Source organism: Carassius carassius, chromosome 5, assembly GCF_963082965.1.
Source record: "Carassius carassius chromosome 5, fCarCar2.1, whole genome shotgun sequence".
In the NCBI taxonomy this organism is placed as follows: Eukaryota; Metazoa; Chordata; class Actinopteri; order Cypriniformes; family Cyprinidae; genus Carassius; species Carassius carassius.
In genome coordinates, this window is record NC_081759.1 from 33,208,392 (window position 1) to 33,227,918 (window position 19,527).

General features: G+C 38.4%; 2 protein-coding genes across 4 annotated transcripts; one reads left to right on the forward strand and one right to left on the reverse strand.

Moving 5' to 3' along the window:
• The first annotated feature begins 65 nt into the window (after positions 1-65).
• LOC132140426 (sperm acrosome-associated protein 9-like) lies at positions 66-1,461 on the forward strand. The gene is made up of 3 exons (XM_059549207.1): positions 66-241; positions 768-970; positions 1,084-1,461. The coding sequence occupies exons 1-3, from the start codon at positions 98-100 to the stop codon at positions 1,379-1,381; spliced, it is 645 nt and encodes a 214-aa protein (XP_059405190.1). The 5' UTR covers positions 66-97; the 3' UTR covers positions 1,382-1,461.
• A 658-nt stretch (positions 1,462-2,119) lies between these two features.
• Positions 2,120-16,601, reverse strand: LOC132141348 (hamartin-like). Of its 3 annotated transcripts, none has more exons than XM_059550784.1 (22): positions 16,485-16,601; positions 15,054-15,251; positions 13,781-13,884; positions 13,517-13,669; positions 12,747-12,891; positions 12,478-12,632; positions 12,288-12,361; positions 12,034-12,194; positions 11,481-11,593; positions 11,009-11,171; positions 10,805-10,917; positions 10,657-10,714; positions 10,483-10,566; positions 9,894-10,374; positions 9,739-9,809; positions 9,182-9,354; positions 8,482-8,664; positions 8,215-8,325; positions 6,529-6,651; positions 6,165-6,352; positions 4,708-4,872; positions 2,120-4,535 (listed from the first exon to the last, which is right to left on the reverse strand). In XM_059550784.1, the coding sequence occupies exons 2-22, from the start codon at positions 15,160-15,162 to the stop codon at positions 4,040-4,042; spliced, it is 3,423 nt and encodes a 1,140-aa protein (XP_059406767.1). In that variant the 5' UTR covers positions 15,163-15,251; positions 16,485-16,601; the 3' UTR covers positions 2,120-4,039. The 3 variants fall into 3 exon arrangements, with proteins under 3 accessions (XP_059406767.1, XP_059406766.1, XP_059406768.1); XM_059550783.1 differs by lacking the exon at positions 16,485-16,601 and adding an exon at positions 16,314-16,452; XM_059550785.1 differs by lacking the exon at positions 16,485-16,601 and adding an exon at positions 16,314-16,447 and having other exon boundaries at positions 9,766-9,809.
• Between the last annotated feature and the right edge of the window lie 2,926 nt (positions 16,602-19,527).

Here is a 19,527-nt window from a genome sequence, read left to right on the forward strand (position 1 = left end):
AGCTCATTTTCTTTATAATAAAATTCTGAACCGAGTTATTATTCTGCACTTAAACACCACGGTATCCATTTTAAACAGGTTAACTACTAAAACTGAGATGACTGACGTCAGAGAGCAGATACTTTCCGTTGAGCAGAAGTATAAACTTTTCAAACAACAGCAGTTTATATTTATAACGGCTCTTGAGCGCTCGAGGGAGCACGCCAGGGACAAAACTGAGCCTGTCTCCACCGTGACACAGGTGAGGATTTACACACACTTTCCAAAGTGATCACACTTTACGGTGTTATGGTCAAAGATTCTTATAATTTCTTACAGCGTCTGCTAAATGCCTCAATGTAAAAGTAAAATTACACAATAACCACACTATTTTTTTTTAATGTTTTGAAAAAGGTCTTATGCTCAACAAGGCTGCTTTTATTTCATACAAATACAGAAAAACAGAAATGAAATATTACAATTTAAAGTAATTATTTGCAATTTTGGGACATTTTAAATGTAATTTATTCATGTGATGGTAGGCTGTTTAAAGCAGCCAATACTACAGTCTTCAGTGTCCTCAGAAATATTTTACTCAAAAAACATTTCCTATTATTAATAAGGTAGCTATGTAATGTAACGCCTTACTGACCCCAAACTTTTAAACCTATAAGTTCCACATAATATTATTGCTTATTAGTTGCACTAAATACAAACTAATTTAATCACAGGGACTGTAACTGAGCTTAAGTTTAACCTTACTAGTAAATAATGATTTTCCTCTATAGGTCCAAAGGTACATGAATCACCACTGCAGCAATTCCACAGACAGACGCATCTTCTCACTCTTTTTGGAAATTATTTCTGATCTTGAAGGTATTTTAAAACATCTGGAGTCCTCACTGTCAAGCAAAAACACTTCTAGTGAGGGCCTGAACACTTGCAGGGAGATCCTGAGCCTCAACAGTAACATCAGTCAGCTAAGAGCACAGTTAAGTGACAGGACAATCACACTAGTTATTTTACATTTATATTGAAATTATTCAGCATAAGAATGCTATAGTTTATTTTGCACATTGATTGAAATCACATGGTACTTCACAGCTACCCACACAATGAAATCAACCGGCTAAGCTGTGATGAAGCAAGAAATTTTTATGGCGGGATTGTGAGTGTGATTCCACTGGCTCTAGACCTCCTCAACACCTACAGCAGAGGAGGTGCTCAACGTGTCACTCCAACAGCTACAGAAACATCTCAACAAACGGTTGCAAAAAATACAGAGATGGTCGAAGGCCTTGATAAAGACACCAGTAACAAACTGAGTAGATATAAAGAAGGTGCAGGTGGCTGGCATGCTGGAAAACCAGCCTGGAAGCCACCAGGAAATACAAGGAGATAAAACACTTCTTTCAACACTTATGCATGTCTTGCAGTGAGCTGTCACACAAAGTATTATTAAAAATACAATTACCATTTTAATATCGATGACTAAGACAAAAATGTGCAAAACATATATTTTATTTTTGTTGATCATAGCAAGTAGGACAACACAAATCTGTTTTCTCAAATTCAAAATAGTCTCTGGTTACCGGTTACACCCGTCACTGTCTGGTTGTACCGTAGTTCAGATAACTTTCAACTTACAACTTAAAAGGGATTAATCCACCCCAAGATGAAAATTGTCATTAAATCACTTACCCACATGTCGTTCCAAACCTGTAAAAGCTTTGTTCGTCTATTTAGAACACAATTTAAGATATTTTGGATAAAAAAACCAGGAGACTTGTGACTGTCCCATTGACTGCCAAGAAAATGACACTGTCAAGGTCCAGAAAAGTATGAAAAGCATCGTCAGAATAGGCAGCCTATCTGCCATCAGTGGTTCAACCGTAACGTTATGAAGCGCCGAGAATACTGTTTGTACACGAAGAACACAAAAATAATGACTTTATTCAACAATTTGTCTCCCGGGTCTCTCCGTATCACCATAGTGCCATTTTGGAAAATATAAGCTGAACGCAGGCAGCGTACACTCTTTTGTGTCAGCCGTGCCACTAGGATACGTTTTCTACATGCATTTACACTTTAATTTGAAGGAAAACAGCACATTCGTGTGGTGCAGCTGCCAAAGAAGAGCGTAAGCTGCCTGTGTTCAGTTCATATTCTCCAAAATGGCGCTACAGTGATGCATTATTTGTGTTTTCTTCACGTACAAAAAGTATTGTCGTCGCTTCATAACATTACGGTTGAAGCACTGATGGCAGATAGGCTATTCTGACAATGCTTTTCACACTTTTCTGGACCTTGACAGTGTAATTTACTTGGCACTCAATGGGACAGTCACAAGCCTCCAGGTTTTCATCCAAAATATCTTAAATTGTGTTCCAAAGACGAATGAAGCTTTTACAGGTTTGTAACGACATGGGGGTAAGTGATTAATGACAACATTTTCATTTTGGGTTGGAGTATCCCTTTAAGGTGATGGACAGACTTCCTACTTTTTTCAGTAAGGCATTTCGTGAAACAACAAAATGTTTGAGAGGGCTTTTGGTATAAAAACAGAAAGTAAAGTCTGAGTGACAGGGAAAAGAAACACAAGCTGAAAGACAACACTCGTAGTAAACTGTGATAAGAACGGTCTAAACAGAAAGAAAAATAGCAGTGATTTCCATAGATTTCAATTCTTATTGTAAACTGAGCCATTTCCCTAGCTGTCAGGCTTTCTTTGCACTTCACACATTCCAACAGCACTTCACATATTCCAATTATATCCTGCACTGAAAACAAACCCTTGGGGCAAGTTTTTTTTAGAAAGATACAAGTATATTGCTCTGCTAAGGTTCAGCAATCTTAAGAAGGCCTGAATTAAAAAAAGAAGAAGTGCTTTTACTTCAGCCAGCTGCAGCCCATTATAAGAAGCCTTTTCTTTGCAGATGGGATTTGACCATTGTAAGAAAAATAGAAAGAATATAATAGAGGGACATAAGCCTTCTGGCTTATAGCGAGCAGCTTCCTTTCAGAGTTTAGTGTGTCAAACTATTGCAGTGGCCGTATTTTGTACGTATTTTGTCTATTAACACAAGAGCATTCACCCATCAGACACATCTTAGACCAAAAATATATTCTCGTTGCACAACAGGTCTAAACTGGACAAATGCACCTACAGCAGCCTGGCCTGTTTTTTTATAAGGCTCTGACAGTCCTGCAAAGCAGCAATCTAAATCAGATTATTTTTCCCATCACCACTCATACCTTCGAGCTGGCATGAAGTGTTAGCTAAGAAGTATTGCACTGGTGACTGGGCGCTACAATCCCAGTGGAGAACTTAATGCATAAAAATAAAATCTATTACTAGAAACACAACACAAGACTTACTTATTCTTTATAGCGAAGCCCACTGCTACGCCACATACACGGCTCGCATCAGCAAAGAAATGTGGGTTTTTTTTTTACTCTACTTCACCTATTTCACATAGCTTCTTTTTTTGTTTTTCACATTTTTAATCGAACTGATTGGTTGGTTGGCATGATCTATTTACAATGCTGCATTTGCAATGATCACACTCGGCAATGTGCAGAGTCATATCAGTGGAAATTAACAATGCTCATCTCGCAGCAACTTTTAGGGGGCATGGACAAATGAAAGCGGATTGGAAACCGAACGGTACTATTACAAGAGCAAATACAGTGATTAAGTCAATACATTTGCTGAAAAGTACAGTGAGGCCTGAATAACATCCAACCACCACGCAATATAATCACCACGGTTGCTTGCTAAATGCTAAATGCTAAAAAAAAATACTGAATTACAATGAATTCATATTAGACAGAAGGTAAGTGAAGCTTTTTTGAGAACAAAATATTATCTTGCCACTGTGATGACTACATGGCAAATGCCAATGACAACCTTTTTCTTTTTTTGGCGTTTTGTAGTACAAGAGCTTTTAAAATGAACTAAAACTTTACAAACCACTCTAACAAAAAGAGCAGTGCATTCTAATACTGGGTCCAAAATTATCCTCTTCTAACTGCAGGTAATCATGTCAGCAGTGTACAATCAATGCTCATGGTGGGTCTCATTGTAGTCCATGATTCTCAGATCCTGCTGCCGCCTCCGCTGAATATTATACGCCCGGGGTCTGTCCATGGGCTGCAGGTCAACCTGGTCAGTAGCCTCTTCAAGCTCCACACTCTCTGTGTGGTCTGCAATTTCCTCAACCTTAACATCCTTAGAGAGGCAGGTGAAGGCGGCCGGATCACCCTCGTAGTGGCTTTCGCTCTTATTTCGAAACATTTCTCTGGCTCGCTTACCCAAAAAGCTTCCGGTACTGGGGTAAGAGCCAACTGCCAGTGGGGAGTCGCAGGGGAGGGCGGGAAATGAACGGGTAAGGGCGGAAAGATCTTCTTCCTGACTGCCATTAATGAATGCTGTGGGTGTCTGAGGAGACCCGGCAGATATTTCACCATTGACACACACGTGCATGCCTTCCTCTTTTTTCACGGGGTCGGCTGATAGAGACGGAGCAGATGGGCCTGTACTGTTGCCATTTGGCCTGAAACACAAATGGAAATAGAATTCTGCTACACTTGCAACAACCCATCATCTTTCTATTTTATATTCTGCCCTGTAAAGTCATTTATATAATGCATTTCAATACACACCATTTGTATTTGTAAATCAGTCTGTGGAGGAGAACCATGTGTACTTGACAATATGGAACATACCTCTGGTTGGGAGGACTGTTGGGCTCAGAAGTGGGCTCGGCTGGTGATTTAGTGTTCAGGTTTTTGAGCTCTATCTGGCTATAGAGCTCAAGTAGCTCAGATTGTAATGCCTGAGTGATGTGCTTCTGGCCCAGATACCTGTTCTCTGAAGCCTGCAGCTGCTCCCTACAGGAAACAAAAAAACTGAGATTAAAAGAACCTGATGATCCATATTTAACAGATCAATACAGCAACACTTTATTAGAGCTATTATTTGCATCATTAGCAAAAATGTCATACTTAATACATAAAATAACCTAAGTAAATCATAAAAACGTATTTAGCCATTTTAATTATTTAAAAATAAAAACAAAATCAAACTAAAACAATTATAATATAATAAAATATACTATAATATAATCCCCTGTGTAATAAGAATTCATTTTTAAGGGAAGTCGTGGCCTAATGGTTAGAGAGTCAGACTCCCAATCGAAAGGTTGTGGGTTCGAGTCCCGGGCCGGCAGGAATTGTGGGTGGGGGGAGTGCATGTACAGTTCTCTCTCCACCTTCAATACCACGACTTAGGTGCCCTTGAGCAAGGCATTGAACCCCCAACTGCTCCCCAGGCGCCGCAGCATAAATGGCTGCCCACTGCTCCGGGTGTGTGCTCACAGTGTGTGTGTGTGTGTTCACTGCTCTGTGTGTGTGCATTTCGGATGGGTTAAATGCAGAGCACAAATTCTGAGTATGGGTCACCATACTTGGCTGAATGTCACTTCACTTCACTTCACTCACTTCACTTCACTTCAGACTTGACGTCATTGCACACTGAAAAAAATTCAGTTCAGGTTCGATATTTTCAGTTTTCCGCATCTGTAGCAAGCATTTAGAGAGGCGTTTTGACAATTCAGAGCCACGGTACAAGTGAACGCCAAAATCCAGAAAGGCGACGGTCAAGTTCTTTCACTTCGTCTCGAAGCACAAAGCACCATAAAGATCCTTGCACACCGAGTTCACAGAAATTGGAGGTCTTCTTTTTAAAATGTGGCTCTAGTATCGCTTGCAAAGCATCAAACTGAGCCACTGACATCCTGGCGTAAACTCTGAATCACCCGTGATAATCCCGCTGCTCCTGAGGGGGAACTCTCCTTCCTGTCTTTTTCCTCAGTATTGGATGGACCCAATACTGCCTCTCTTTTTCTCTTTTTAAGAAGCGAGAAGACACAAAATCATCCTTACTACTAAAAGACTCCATTTAGTGCTGTTTTGCAAATTTTTTTTTTTTCAACGGATTAATTATTACACATAGGACTCAGTGTGCAAGGTTTTTGTGCATGACAAATTTTTACGATTTCAAAAATGAAAAAATGCATATGAAAATTTCGGATTCAGTGTGCAGAGACCTTTAGAATCAAACCAATATCATAAAATGAATTTAAACTTTCAACAGGACAATAAAGGTAGAGGTAAGCTCATACATGGCCTGGCTTTTGACATTTTCCAGCAGTTTCTTTTGCTCTCGGATGACTTGCTCTTTCTTGGGGAGTTGGGTCTCCAGGTCTGTGATGCGCTGTTGGGCCGCTTCAAGCCTCTGACTCTGCTGCAGAGAGCTCTGCCTCAAACGCTCAACCTCACGCAATGAAGATGCCTGCAGCATTTTCAGCTCCTAACAGTCACAAGAGATCAAGTCAACAATCAGCATATTTTTCAGGTAAAAGAATGAATCACATTAGCCACTATTTTATAGAGTGCTGTTAAAAAATAAAACTGTCACAAACTAGAGATCCACTGGTTTACGCTATGATGCAAGTCAGAAGTCAGAAGTTAATAATCATTGCCTACCTTGCTAACCTCAGGCCCCAAGCGATCGATTTCCTCCACACATAACTTGTTTGCTTCACCCAAAAGCAGCAGCTGCTTGTTCAGGAAAGCCATCTGCTGCTCCAGGTTTTCACTACTGTTCAGCTGTGGTTGGATAAATCAGGAACCCAAATAAAAATTAAGCTAATCAATAAATAAGGCCCATATTTTTTTGCTTTTCCAATTTTGCTTTCAAAGTGTGATAGTGTTTTATGTAGCATATCTTTGTCATAAATAGGGCTGTGACGGTGGCTGATTTTTACCACCGTGGTAGTCATGGACCAACAACCGCCGGTTGCGCGGTGTTTGAAAAAAAAAAAAAAAAATTATATATATATTAGTGTCAAAATTTGCTCGTTAACCAAGGCGATAATTTTTTTCCAGTTTAACTTATTCAAATTATTTTACGTAGGGGCGGGGATGGCCACCCACTCACAACTGCTGCTTCTGTCACTTTTTCTCATGACAAGAAGTAAATTTATTCAGTCGCAGACTCGCAGAATGACTGAACAGGAAACGTTTCAGACACGCGCTCCACTTCACTTTATTATCAGCGCGGATGGTCCTGTGCTCAAAGGCGGTGCGCGCTTCCTTTGTGCGTATCCTTTCATATCAAACTGTGAAATAAACTATGTGCAAGCAGTGTCGTGGTCAGTTAATTCATGGAATTACCAAAAAAGGTGATTAAAGCTGACTTAAACTGTGCATGCTTGTGATATATTTTATATATATTATATACAGGATATATTTATATGCACGTCTAGAAATCAGCCCAGCACTGTCTCACTCATCTAACACATCCTATTTAACTTGTCAGTTCGTGTTTATTTGAGCACTTCTGTCAGTGAACGCTGCCTGCAAAACACTAAAATAAATATCAAAGAAATAATGTTTATTTAGGCTACAAGAAAGTAGCCTAAATAAGAAAGTTAAATACACCCTAACGGACGTGAGCGACGCAACACGAGAAAATACTCATTATAATCAGTGATGCTACAATAGCACAACACGACATGATAAATCCCCGTCCGGTCTGTGATGTAGGCTACTGACACAGAGTTCAAATGTCCTGTATAGATACTAGACAGACTAAACCTGTCGCAACGCGGTTGTTGCGTCTGGTTTACTTTTCCACCACCAAGCAAGCTCAGTAACTCCTCATCTGCACGCGATCTCTTTGAAATAGGAATCGTTGCCATATTTCTTGTTACCATCTTTTATTTATCGCTGTCTCGTTTGTATTTGGCCAGTTTGGAGAAAGCCTCACCAAACCTTACCAGCCAGCGTTTGCGATCACGAGAACTTGTGTAAACGCTGATGGGTGACATGAATGCAGATGACTCCAGATCGGTGAGGTGGTATTTGCTTTCCCAACAAGATCCATCCTCCAACACTAAATTAATTTGTTGAATGTATAAACTGTATTTTCCCGCGCTCAAATCTGCCAATCTAAAGGAAACGCTGTGTTTGAGGTAATTTGTTAATTACCATAGACTTAGAATTTGCAACTATTACAGTTATTACACTTATATACAAAACTTTGTATTATGTTTGTGACATCACGTGCACTACCGCCGGTGGCAGTAGACAACCGCCGTAGCAACCGACCACCGTGGTGACGCGGTTGTCACGGCAACCGTCACAGCCCTAGTCATAAACAAGTCTTACCTTGATGGACAGCTGGCTGAGCATATGTCCCATATTGCACACTTTGTTATTGGCTTTCTGGAGCTCTGCCTCCATTTCTCCGACCTTCTTCTGATTCTCTTGCAAATCACTCTGTAAATGATGCCACATAAAACATTAGTAATTAACACAGAGCACACATGCTCTTCTATGTTCCAGCAATGGAATGGCAAATGCTGACCATTTTTATGTGCTGTATTGTGAACAAGATTAACTGTAATTGTTCATGTCCCACAGCCCTGTGATCACCTTTAGCTCCTGCATCTTTGAGTAGAAGTCATTACGCTCCTTCTGTAGTTGCTGGATTTGAGTCTGCAGTTGTTTCACAAGAGCATCTCTGTCTTCCTGTATATGCCTGGAGCGCCTCTGTTCCTCTTTCAGGCTTACCTGCACAGTCTTGATCTCAAAGTCCTGAAGTTTGAGTTGGGTTTTCTGCCACACACACAAAAAAACACATCACTGGAAAATCATTTACATACAACAACAACTTAAGAAGGCTTTTGTTTCAAGCGTGACAAGACTTTGAAGGGTTTTAACAGAGTAATGTCACCAGTCATGCCAAGACCTGAACACTTTCACATTTTCTGCATTGATTATAGAGGAACATTTGAAGGGTTCGGATTCAAAAGTGCCATCTGATTTTTTTCTTCTAAAATCAGTATTTTCCTCAGAAGAACCTATTCATTGCCATTTAAGTGAAAATACTGAACCTACACAGAGAAGACTGATAAAAATGCTCATTTTAAAAGAAATTTTCAAATGGCACTTAGAGGCATTTGTTTCTGCAATAATTATTTACAGAATTCTTCAGAACAGATTTTTAAAATGCGACAAATGGTGCCAAAAGTACTACTTTTGCTTATTGGGTTGTAAAGTGTGAATAAAGTAAAATATTTAATGAGTATGCAAAGAACGGGGTATGTATCGAACTTCGTGACTGATAAATTACCATGGAGTTGTTTTGCTCTTCCAGTGCAGTAGTGTTGACGATACGTCCAAACAGACGGCGGTTACGAAGTGCATGTTGCTCTCTCTTGTGTCTCTCATACAGCAGCTGGTTATGCAGCAATAGCATCTGACTGCGCAACATCCCCAGCTCATCTGACGCTGCCAACACAGGACCTGGAAAATACACTGCAGTCAATTCAAATGCACCAGAACTGCGCTGTAGTTTAAATGTGTACAACAACAACAACAAATGTAGAATTAAGGCTGCAGGATATAGGAGAAACCATAATGATTGTTTATGGAAAATACAATAAAATAACAAAAAAATTAATAATTGTGATGCTATACTAAAAATCTACAGTGATTATTGCTGTTCAGTTTATCATGACCAACAACACTGTTTGAGGATTTTATAAAGAATGACATAAAAAAGAAAAAGTATTTAGAGGAAAGGGACAGGAAAATGGAAACAAACACAGGAAAGCTGTAGGAGAAAAGCTGGAGGACACAGGCGTCTTGAGCATGGAGAGCCTATGAATTAGTAAAATTACTAAATACCTTTTCCTTTATTGCTATGCTGTTTACCTCCAGAGTGTGGGTCTGCTGACTGGCTTTGAGAGGACAGAGTTCTGCAAGAAAGCAAACGGACACTCTTCAGTCAGATTTCCTCTAAAACACTTTCAGTAGTCATATTAGTAAGAACAGAAGCGTACCTCTTCAGCACTTTCTCATGGGTGTCATGACCCTGCTGAATAACACGGTCCAACACCTCCAAAGGGGATGTGGCAGAAAGATCCTCCCCTTCTAGTTCCTCTTGATGCTCGCTTTCTTCTTCAGCCCTTCGGATGGCCTCTGTGGTCTTCTGCTCCAAAAATAGAGATGCCACTTTAGGCAGGGCGAGGTCAAACAGTGGCTCATAAGGCATGGAGCCCTTTGTCAGATCAGACAGAGAACAGTTACTGCTCTTTCCGTTCTCGATGGGGGTGAAAGTGGGCCAGAAGGACCAGGGTTGCTGCTCTCCTCCTTTGACAGAAAATTCAACCCTGTTGGGTGTGGACACTAAATTCTGCTCATAGCTGGGGTGAGAGGAGAGAAGGGTGTCCAAGGAGCCTGAAAAAGAGGAATCCAGGCCTGGCCTCGCTCCAAAGTCCAGTCTCCTGAGAGTCAGACTTGAAATCTCCTCATTGATGGTATCTTGAAAAAAAAAAAAAACATTGGAGAAGCTCATTGAAAATGAAGGCATGATTAAACACACTTTTAACGTGTGGGACTTATTGTTTCACATGACGTCACTGCTCTCACCATCCTCTCTTCCCACATCTGTCCTCTTGACAATGTCAGAGAGCTGTGCCAATGACACCGGAATCTTGGCATCACTTGCACCTCCTAAAAGTAGCAAAAGTAAAGTGCGTGTCAAACTTGTGTGTGTCAGTTACTAAATAAAATGAAACTATAAATCTCAGCAGATATTCTCACCGTTGTTATTAATACTTCTAGGTGTGACTTTCCTAAGCTCTTTGCCCGTCTGAATAACCTGAATAGATTTAAACAGAAAAACTGTTTTATGAAAACACACTCATATGTTTAATAAGTAATAAAGCAAATGCTTTATGCATCCATGTACCTTAGCCTGAGTACTGCTGGTGCTTTGGGCAGGCTGCCCCATTTCCTCTGAGAGTGATGGGAGAGGAGATGACCCTGAGGGTGTGGAGGGAGATAGGGTCCATTTTCCATCCCCTGTAACAAAAATAACCCCTGAAGCCATGCAAGGGACCAAACAAACAAGCAGAACCTTTTTGCTTTCTAGACTAGAATGCATTTGGCTGACCTGAAGTGCTGGGGATTCGTCCTGAGAGGTGGGAGGCACTATGTGAGATGTCAGAAACTGTGGTGGGGGACATTCCTCTAGAGCTGGGAGGGGTGGTCATCCCACACACTGAGGAAGGACTCCACATCTCCTCCTTCGTCCCTGAGGAGTTCATCCTATCACTCTATTGATGGACCAATCATAAATTCATTCAGTTAGGGGTTAAAAACATGCTAACCTGCATTTAGAGGCTTGTTTTGATTTTCAGAACAATATGGATCTACTTTTTTTTTTTTAGATCAACTCTTTGCTATTTTGTTTAATTGACATATTGCTTGTATTTACAGTCTTCGCTCATTTGATTACTGATGGTTTACTTGTCTTCGGTGGCTTTGATAACTTTTACTTGTTACTGTATCTACTTGTTATCGGGACATGAAATTACTCATAAAATATGTTGGTCATTTCACCTAATTATTTGGAGGATCCTTACCTGATGGTTGGGGGTCTTTGCACTGGAACCTGAGTCTTGGGTTACAGTGAGATAAGGTAGTGACAGAGAAAGAGACTGACGAACAGCAACCATTGGTGTGACAGATGTGATTTCTGTTAAGAGAAAAACACACAGTAAAACTTGTATAAAAAAAAAAAAAATAATAATAATAATCCTTAATACACAAAAAAAATTATAGATTTCATAAATTTGTCTCCTTTAGGTATGAATGAAGAGTTGGTATTTGGTAAGTCTCTACTATAGTATTTCTGTACATACTTGTGTATTGTATATATGTATGTGTATTTTTATAATTGGTTCTTAATTAGTAGATGGCATTATCTTGTTTGTTGTATGAGGTGCAACTTATGATTTTTTTTTAATGATAAATAGTTAGTGATGAAGACCTGTGTATGCAAATGCCTTGGTTTTGATTTTCACAATAAAACTCCCTTGTGGCTGGATTTCCCTTTATTTTTAGGGAAAAGATTTACAGACAATAATTACACAGGACATTACTCAATTAGTATTTAGTAAATATGAATCATTTTACCATGGATGCTGAGCTCTGAGCATGATCGGCTATGGTCTACAGGGCGCCGTGGTATGTGATCTGACAGAGAGGAGTATCCTTCTTCAGATGATGCCTCCTTAGAATCCAGTGAAATTTTGGCACATTCAATCACAATATCATGAGGTTCAAATCTCTTCCATCTACACACAGTTAAAAACAGTAAATCAGGAAAAATCATGTTCACTGAATCATGTTATGATATAACAGAAATCATAATATTTCATTTTACATACCTAATTGGATCAACCTCATATTCTTTGGTTCCGGTGATGAGCTCAGGATGTATCCGTACATACTTTAACATGGGCTGATACAAAAGAAGGAGGACATTTTTGGGCAAGGGTTGGAATGGTAATAACAGTTTTGCCACTTACATGAAGTGACCAATCTTAAAATTGTGTGGAACGAAAGATAAAACCTCACCTTCACCACTTCCTCAAATGTGTCAACATTTTCTTTCATACTGTAGTGGGCACGCAAGTAAGAAATGAAATTACAGGGATACATGCCATATAAACGATGAAAAAGCGAGTATACGCTGGCATGCAGATGGACTGCAAACACTCCGTGAGCATGACCTACAGGACACATTATGAGTATTTTTAGTCCAAGTTATGTTTCAAGAACAGAAACTTAATAAACAATTTGATTTACAAAAGACAGAGATTTTTGCAGTGTTTCTGCCTGAGCACCTGGGTGACGTTTGTTCCAGGCAGCGAGCCTTCCAAAGATGTCAAAGTACTCGCACAGAAGCTGTTTACTGGTTTGAGGAATCATGGGTAATAGAGCGATCAACACCAGCACACCAGTTATGAGAACTACAACATCGGAGTCAGCCTGGAAGTAAAAAAACAAATAAAAATGTAAATTTTCATTAATTACTACTACCATTTAAAAGTTAAGGTTCAGTGAGGCATAAAAAAACACCAAAACAATACTTTTCTTCAGCAAGGATGGATTAAGTGGAATAAATATTCCAATAGGGTCATTCCATGTCAACTTAACCAAAGGTCCCCAAACTTTTGATTTTGTTTATTTGTTCACTGAAGAAAGATAAAAATGTATAGCAACGAAAGCCATAATATTAAATGTTATGGATGTATATTTACAGAGTAATCCACTATTCTGAGATTCAAAGCCAAATTAGCTAATACATGTGTATCCTTCTTCAGAAAAAAAACTATTGACAAAATAAAAAATTATAGCTAGGGAAGTTTCTGAAATTTGCTTCAGTTTACACAGAATGACCTAATAGAAAACAGTTGTTTTAAATTGTAATGTTTATCCCATAATATTACTGTATGTGTGTGTGTGTGTATAGAAGACAATACAAAAAAATCCCATATAAAACAATAACGAATTCCATTTCTCAAGTCAGAACAACCCACATGCAAGTCATTATCTAAGTTCAAAGTCCCATTTGAAACCCTATCACACTTGACTGGCTTTGAATTTTTGGTACCTTGAGGCATTTGATCAGCGAGGCAAGCAGAGGGAAGCGAGCGATCTTGTGGATCCATGGTGGCTGCTTGCGAACAATATGGCTGAGAAGGGTGATGGTGGAGAGACGGCAGCTCTGCTTGCCCATGCATTCATTCATTTTATCTAAAAGATACTACAAAGAAAAATATCCAGATGATGTTCTGAAATCCATGATGAATCAATCACTATTAACCAAAGTGTATACTGAAGACTACTAGTCTAGTGTAGACTAGTCTTCCTTCACCTTATCATGGGGCTCCCTGACAGAAGACAGGATGTCCACAGCTTGAGATGAGCTTGTCTCCAGGAAATAGTCCACAAGGTTATTCAGCAACACAGTCCCTTTATCTGTCAAAAAAAAATACATATTAAAATTACTACATGTATCCATTAACACTAACAAACATATTAAAGGGATAGTTCACCCAAAAATGAAAATTCTGTAATTTATTATCATCATATCATTCTAAACCCGTAAAACCTTCGTTCATCTTCGGAACCCAAATTAAGACATTTTTAATGAATTCTAAGAGCTCTTTGACAGCTGTGTAATTAACACGATCAACGTCCAGAAACATAGCAAGGAGCCCGGTAAAACAATCCATGCGACATCAGGGGTTCAACCTGAATACTACAAGATTACTTTTTGTAAAAAAAAAAAATAACTAAAAAAAAAAAAATTCTTTATTCAACAATTAGTCTCCTCCGCAACACCGTAGCGCCACAGTATCCACTGAACGTAAACAGCGTATGCAACCTGCACCTGTCGCAAAAAGTCAGTGACCTCTCTTGTAAAACAGATTTTTTTTGTGATTAACTCTAAACAATACTTTTGGATTGAACTATTTATAGTGTAAAACTTGTTGAAGATTAGCAGATAGGCTATTGATTCATTAAATGTAAGCCTTTTCCTCTAAAAAGCTGTTTATTCATCGCAGTGAAGCCTCTCCTTCATTGACATCCAATAAAAAAAATGGCCTCTGGTCTCCTTTCCCAAGTACTGCCAGACCGGAAGTGTTAGGTTTCGCCGTTACACTATTTTGGCTAATGGTTGCAGGCTTGCCTTCTAGTGGCTTTAAGCATACGCTGTTTATGTTCAGTGGATACTTTCCAAAATGGCGCTATGGTGACACAGAGGAGATGGACGGTTTAATAAAGTCGCTATTTTTGCATACAAAAATTTATCTCGTAGCTTCGTAAAAAAATAAGGTTGAACCCCTGATGTCACATGGATTATTTTATCAGTCTCCTTCCTACGTTTCTGCACCTTGATCGAGGTCATTACATTACTGTCTATGGGAGGGTCAGAGAGCTCTCAGAATTCTGAAGATGAACGAAGGTCTTACGGGTTTAAAATGACATGAGGGTGAGTAATTAATGACAGAATTTTCATTTTTGGGTTAACTAACCCTTTAATTAGTGAAAGTTCAAACACAAGTTGGACACACATATTGGTACAATTTTCTCAATTTGACCCATGCACTTGAGAAGTTATGTGAACACAAGAGCTGACTAACCTGTGCTGATTGTTTCCTGCAGCAGGTTTTTGACCTGCTCCAGCTCATTTAGGTCAGTGGACCCCAGAAGAGGGACGAGGTCAAACACATTTGGCTGGTCTTTGGCCATAGCTGTGCAGGACAGTGGGCAGGACTGATGCCTTCGTCACAGCATAAACCGATGCCCTGTGGTGTCAGCATGGGGTGTGTATGCATGAACTAATTACAAAAATGACAAAACACAATCACTGTTAAAAAATTTTTTTTTGAAATTAATACCAACAATGTGAGTGATGTCACCTTGCTACCAAAAACACTGTCTGTGTCTTTAAATCTAGCAACGTGCCAGCATAGACAGTGTTTTGGATAGCTGTGCATTGAGTAGCTGCAAATACTGCACTAACAAAAAGTACTGAAGTGTACCAGTTCGACATATATAATATGGAAACACTGTGTTTTAAGACAAGAGCCAAAGCAATTTTATTTTTTTTGTACTTTTGACATGCACCATGGATTTGACGTGTTATGGCACTATCAGGTTTTTATGGAAATGAACAATGCCAGTACCATGTTTTCTGACATTTACTGTGCTATATCATTGCCAAGACCTTTTTAAAGCACATTTACCATGATTAGGCATATACTTCATTTTTTGGACATGCATATATACACACAGATACACACTCATATTTATAGGGGTCAGTATGTCAGTGTGGTATACATAAATACCATGATGCATGAACATGGTATTCAGTCAGCACCACAGAATAACCATCTGATACCATTACTCCATACCAAAACAGTAATATGTCGCAAGGGTGTAATCTCAGCAATCCATTCGTCTATGATACCCAAAAAATGCTGTCAGTTCACTAGGTGTTGAAACGCAGCCATTATGAAAATCAAGTAGACTGTCATGTAGGATTCAGACTGTATAACGAAGAAAGTTGAACTGAGAGCGTTTATAAAGACTGCAGGCAAATTAAAAGCATCTGGACTCTAGACTTCACGAATACCTAAACATAATATTAATCTAAAGACCTTTAACTGTTTCCCTTAGTCTCGCGGTAAGTGTTAAACTCAATCGATAAAGCAAAACAGTTCTTGTAAACGCCATGTAATACGTGACAGCAGCGCATTCGTCACTGCTGATAAGAGAGCTTTAACTCTGCCTCACATCTATGACACCTTTTGCCATCTGTTTTTACTAAAACCCGACTTTCTCTACAACAAATGTGGCACGTTAAACGTGCACCAGGCGACTCAAAAACAATTTATTACCGTACAGAGTGCGAACTTCAAACAGTCGCCATCTTGAACACCTCACGACCTTTTACACTGCTGAGCTGTTTGCGCAGATGAAAAACTTAATATGCGTTGTGATCCCAGCGAAAGTACAATCCAAAGCTGAGGGTTTATGGGCTGACGTTTAATTATAGAAAGGATACTGACCGACTCTTCTGTCTCGCTGTCACAAGATCACGGCATGAGTGACAGAAAGGTGTGAAGTGCTGCTGTGCAATGAGAGCTAGCTAAGCATGTAGCGGCTTCAGCGTGACAGAAGCTCACAGCGCATGCGCGGAGCTTTAAAGGACAAACATGTTTATTCGCAAGTAGCAAACAGACACGAATTTTAAAATTGATTAGCATATAACTAAAATTATATAATTCTAAAACGTATTTCAACATACATTGACGGTGCACATGGTAAAAATGTAAATAAATACATGTACACCCTGTTAATATAACCACCATCATCATCATCACCATACAATAGTGCAGTGTGTGTGTGTGTGTGTGTGTGTGTCTATATATATATATATATATATATATATATATATATATATATATATATATATATATATATAATATAATATAAAAATAGAAATGCAGTATATATATGATATGCATATATTGAATTAAATAAAACAACCATAATAATAATAATAATAATAATAATAATAGTTTACTGGCAGATATTATTAATAGATAAATATAATGCGAAATATTAATGTGCCAAATTAACAAAAGTGCCTGCATGTGACCAACTAAGGATATAACAGATAAAGGAACTACTATAATTATATATTAGAATTGCTATAATTATATATATTTTTTTCAATTTCTCTTTCATTAAGTACAAACAAAGCAGTCTGTATTTCATTGAGTTCCTCATTTACTAATGTGTGGTTTAATTATAGCCTGTTAAAAAGCATTAATTAATGTTGTGAGGTTGCCAATGCATATCTGATTTAGTTGTTAAAGGGAGAATATTAGAGAGCTATTAGCAAAACTTTCCAGAAAGGACAGCAATCAGATAAGACCTTTACAGCAACAATGAGCACTGGGGACCTGATCCTGAGCAAAAGACCATTCAGATAAAAAAATTGGACACTGAGACTGACCAGGTGCAAACCCAGATAACACTCCAACTTCAGACTGATATGCCTAATATATAAGGTACAGTATGAAAATGGTCTGAGGCTGTGAAGCCAGCAGTTATCTCTACAATGAGCCAAATTTAATTTGGTTTTGATCCCACTTATTCATCATGCATACTGTATACTCTCACCTCTATATCCCCTGGTGCAATGCAGTAATGGTCTGGCAAGCCCCTCTATTTATCAAAGAATCCTGACAATATGTATCACAGTTTCCACAGAAATATTAAGCAGCAAAACTGTTTTCAGCACTGATAATAAGCAGAAATGTTTCTTGAGCACCAAATCAGCAGGAATGAGACACTGAAGACTGGAATAATGGAAGACTGCTTTGCCATCTCTGGAATAAATTACATATTAAAATAAATTCAAATATAAATCCATTATTTTAAATTGTAATAATATTTAAAAATATTTAAAAATGTATTTTTGTGTGACTTTGTTTAATGTGTGTATCATAAATTATCTTTATTAAACAATGTTTTATAAAGAGAAAAATACAGCATATGACTTGTTCTGTTTTGTTAACTGTTAAAATGTAAAATAGAAAACAATAAAAAATTAAATAAAAAAAAATTGAAAAGTAGCTATAGATTAAATATTATATTACTTTCATAAGTCTGAAAACTCAACCATGAGCTAAACATGCACTCCTGAGACTTCAGATATCATTACAAATTTCTCGGATGGTTGCATTGCATTCTCAAGAAAGATCTGACCATGTATTATTACACCATTAGGTGGAGCTAGTATCCTGCCACACCGCTTTGCACTTCTCCTACTCTTCCAGTACACAACACCAGATTTTAATTAATGCATCTAAAAGAATCAAACATTAGTGTGTAGGTGAAAATATGGTTTGAATATAGTAAATAATACTGTAGATATTGATTAGGAGAACAAATGTTTTTTATTCCAGCTTCTTAAATCTTGCTATTTTCCTTCAAGCTTTCTCTGAATTAAAACAAAGCTGAAACCAACCATTATCTATTGTGTTGTAAATGCCTCTGCCCTGAAGATCTCCTGAATCCTGAGTGGAAGAGAAAAACACAAGGTTTTAAATGTTGCATGCAGATGCAATGTGTTTCCCGCCCTGCACGACGCTTACACTTCATGATTTAATTCCAAGCAACCTACTTTTAGATTTATCAAAATGTGTGTATGAAGATAAAAGAGAAGAGATAAAAAACATCTGCACTAATAGCACCATTACAAGGCTGTGTCTGTTTTTGTTGTACTTGGTAATTATGTGCAAAAGCCTTTTCATTAGGCACGGTTGAGAATAATTAAACAGACATGTCTTTTTGTGTGTGGTAGAAAGATTTTAATTATGTATGCAAAGAACCACATGTTTCAAAAAAAGTTGATAAAGCACAGAGAAAATGAGTTATGGCTTAAACATTACTGGTTTCAGCAACAATACATTTCCAGGAGTCTCACTTCAACCCAAAAGGAAATTGCAGTTTAAAAATCTAAATATGCTCAGATATCAAATAATGTAGCAAGACTGCACAGTGATTTGCTTATATTTCCAATTCATGTGCATATATGCATGTTATAGTTTGCTTTCGAGTTTTTGTGGAAGATAGATATCAGTGTTCCACCCTAGTGAAATCACGCTAACAAGCAGTGCAGCATGTATTATACAGTGCATCACCACTCCATGATCCAATCTGACACTTTGGGAGCTGAGAGCCTGTTTGAGACTAACTCTGCTGGTATCATTTATTGAGAGCCTGAAGCATCTCAGTAGCAGTTCGGCTGCCATCTCCTCTCATCCACATTCCCTTGTCTCGCAGAGATCCACACTTCAGTGCTCTGTGTATTGCTGTCTAATGATTCAGGTTATTTTAATGAGTCTACAGATCACATCACTTTATTGTGCAATGAAACTATTCTAAAGTAACGGATAATAAAATAAGAGTAAGTCCTGAAAAGAAGGTGAAGATTATTTGATCGCTGTGTTTCCTGCCCCGCACTCAAGTGATGTCATGTTTTAATCCCCCTCTGCATGTGTTTGTGGGAGTGTGACTAATATGCAAAGCGCAGTATGC

Coding starts and splice junctions, on each gene's coding strand:
- LOC132140426 (XM_059549207.1), top strand. CDS start 98: ATGACTGACGTCAGAGAGCAGATACTTTCCGTTGAGCAGAAGTATAAA. Junction 242..767: donor CTGTCTCCACCGTGACACAG/GTGAGGATTTAC, acceptor TTTCCTCTATAG/GTCCAAAGGTACATGAATCA. Junction 971..1,083: donor ATCAGTCAGCTAAGAGCACA/GTTAAGTGACAG, acceptor GGTACTTCACAG/CTACCCACACAATGAAATCA.
- LOC132141348 (XM_059550784.1), bottom strand. CDS start 15,162: ATGGCCAAAGACCAGCCAAATGTGTTTGACCTCGTCCCTCTTCTGGGG. Junction 13,885..15,053: donor GCAGGAAACAATCAGCACAG/GTTAGTCAGCTC, acceptor TTTTTTTGACAG/ATAAAGGGACTGTGTTGCTG. Junction 10,567..10,656: donor TAGAAGTATTAATAACAACG/GTGAGAATATCT, acceptor TGCTACTTTTAG/GAGGTGCAAGTGATGCCAAG.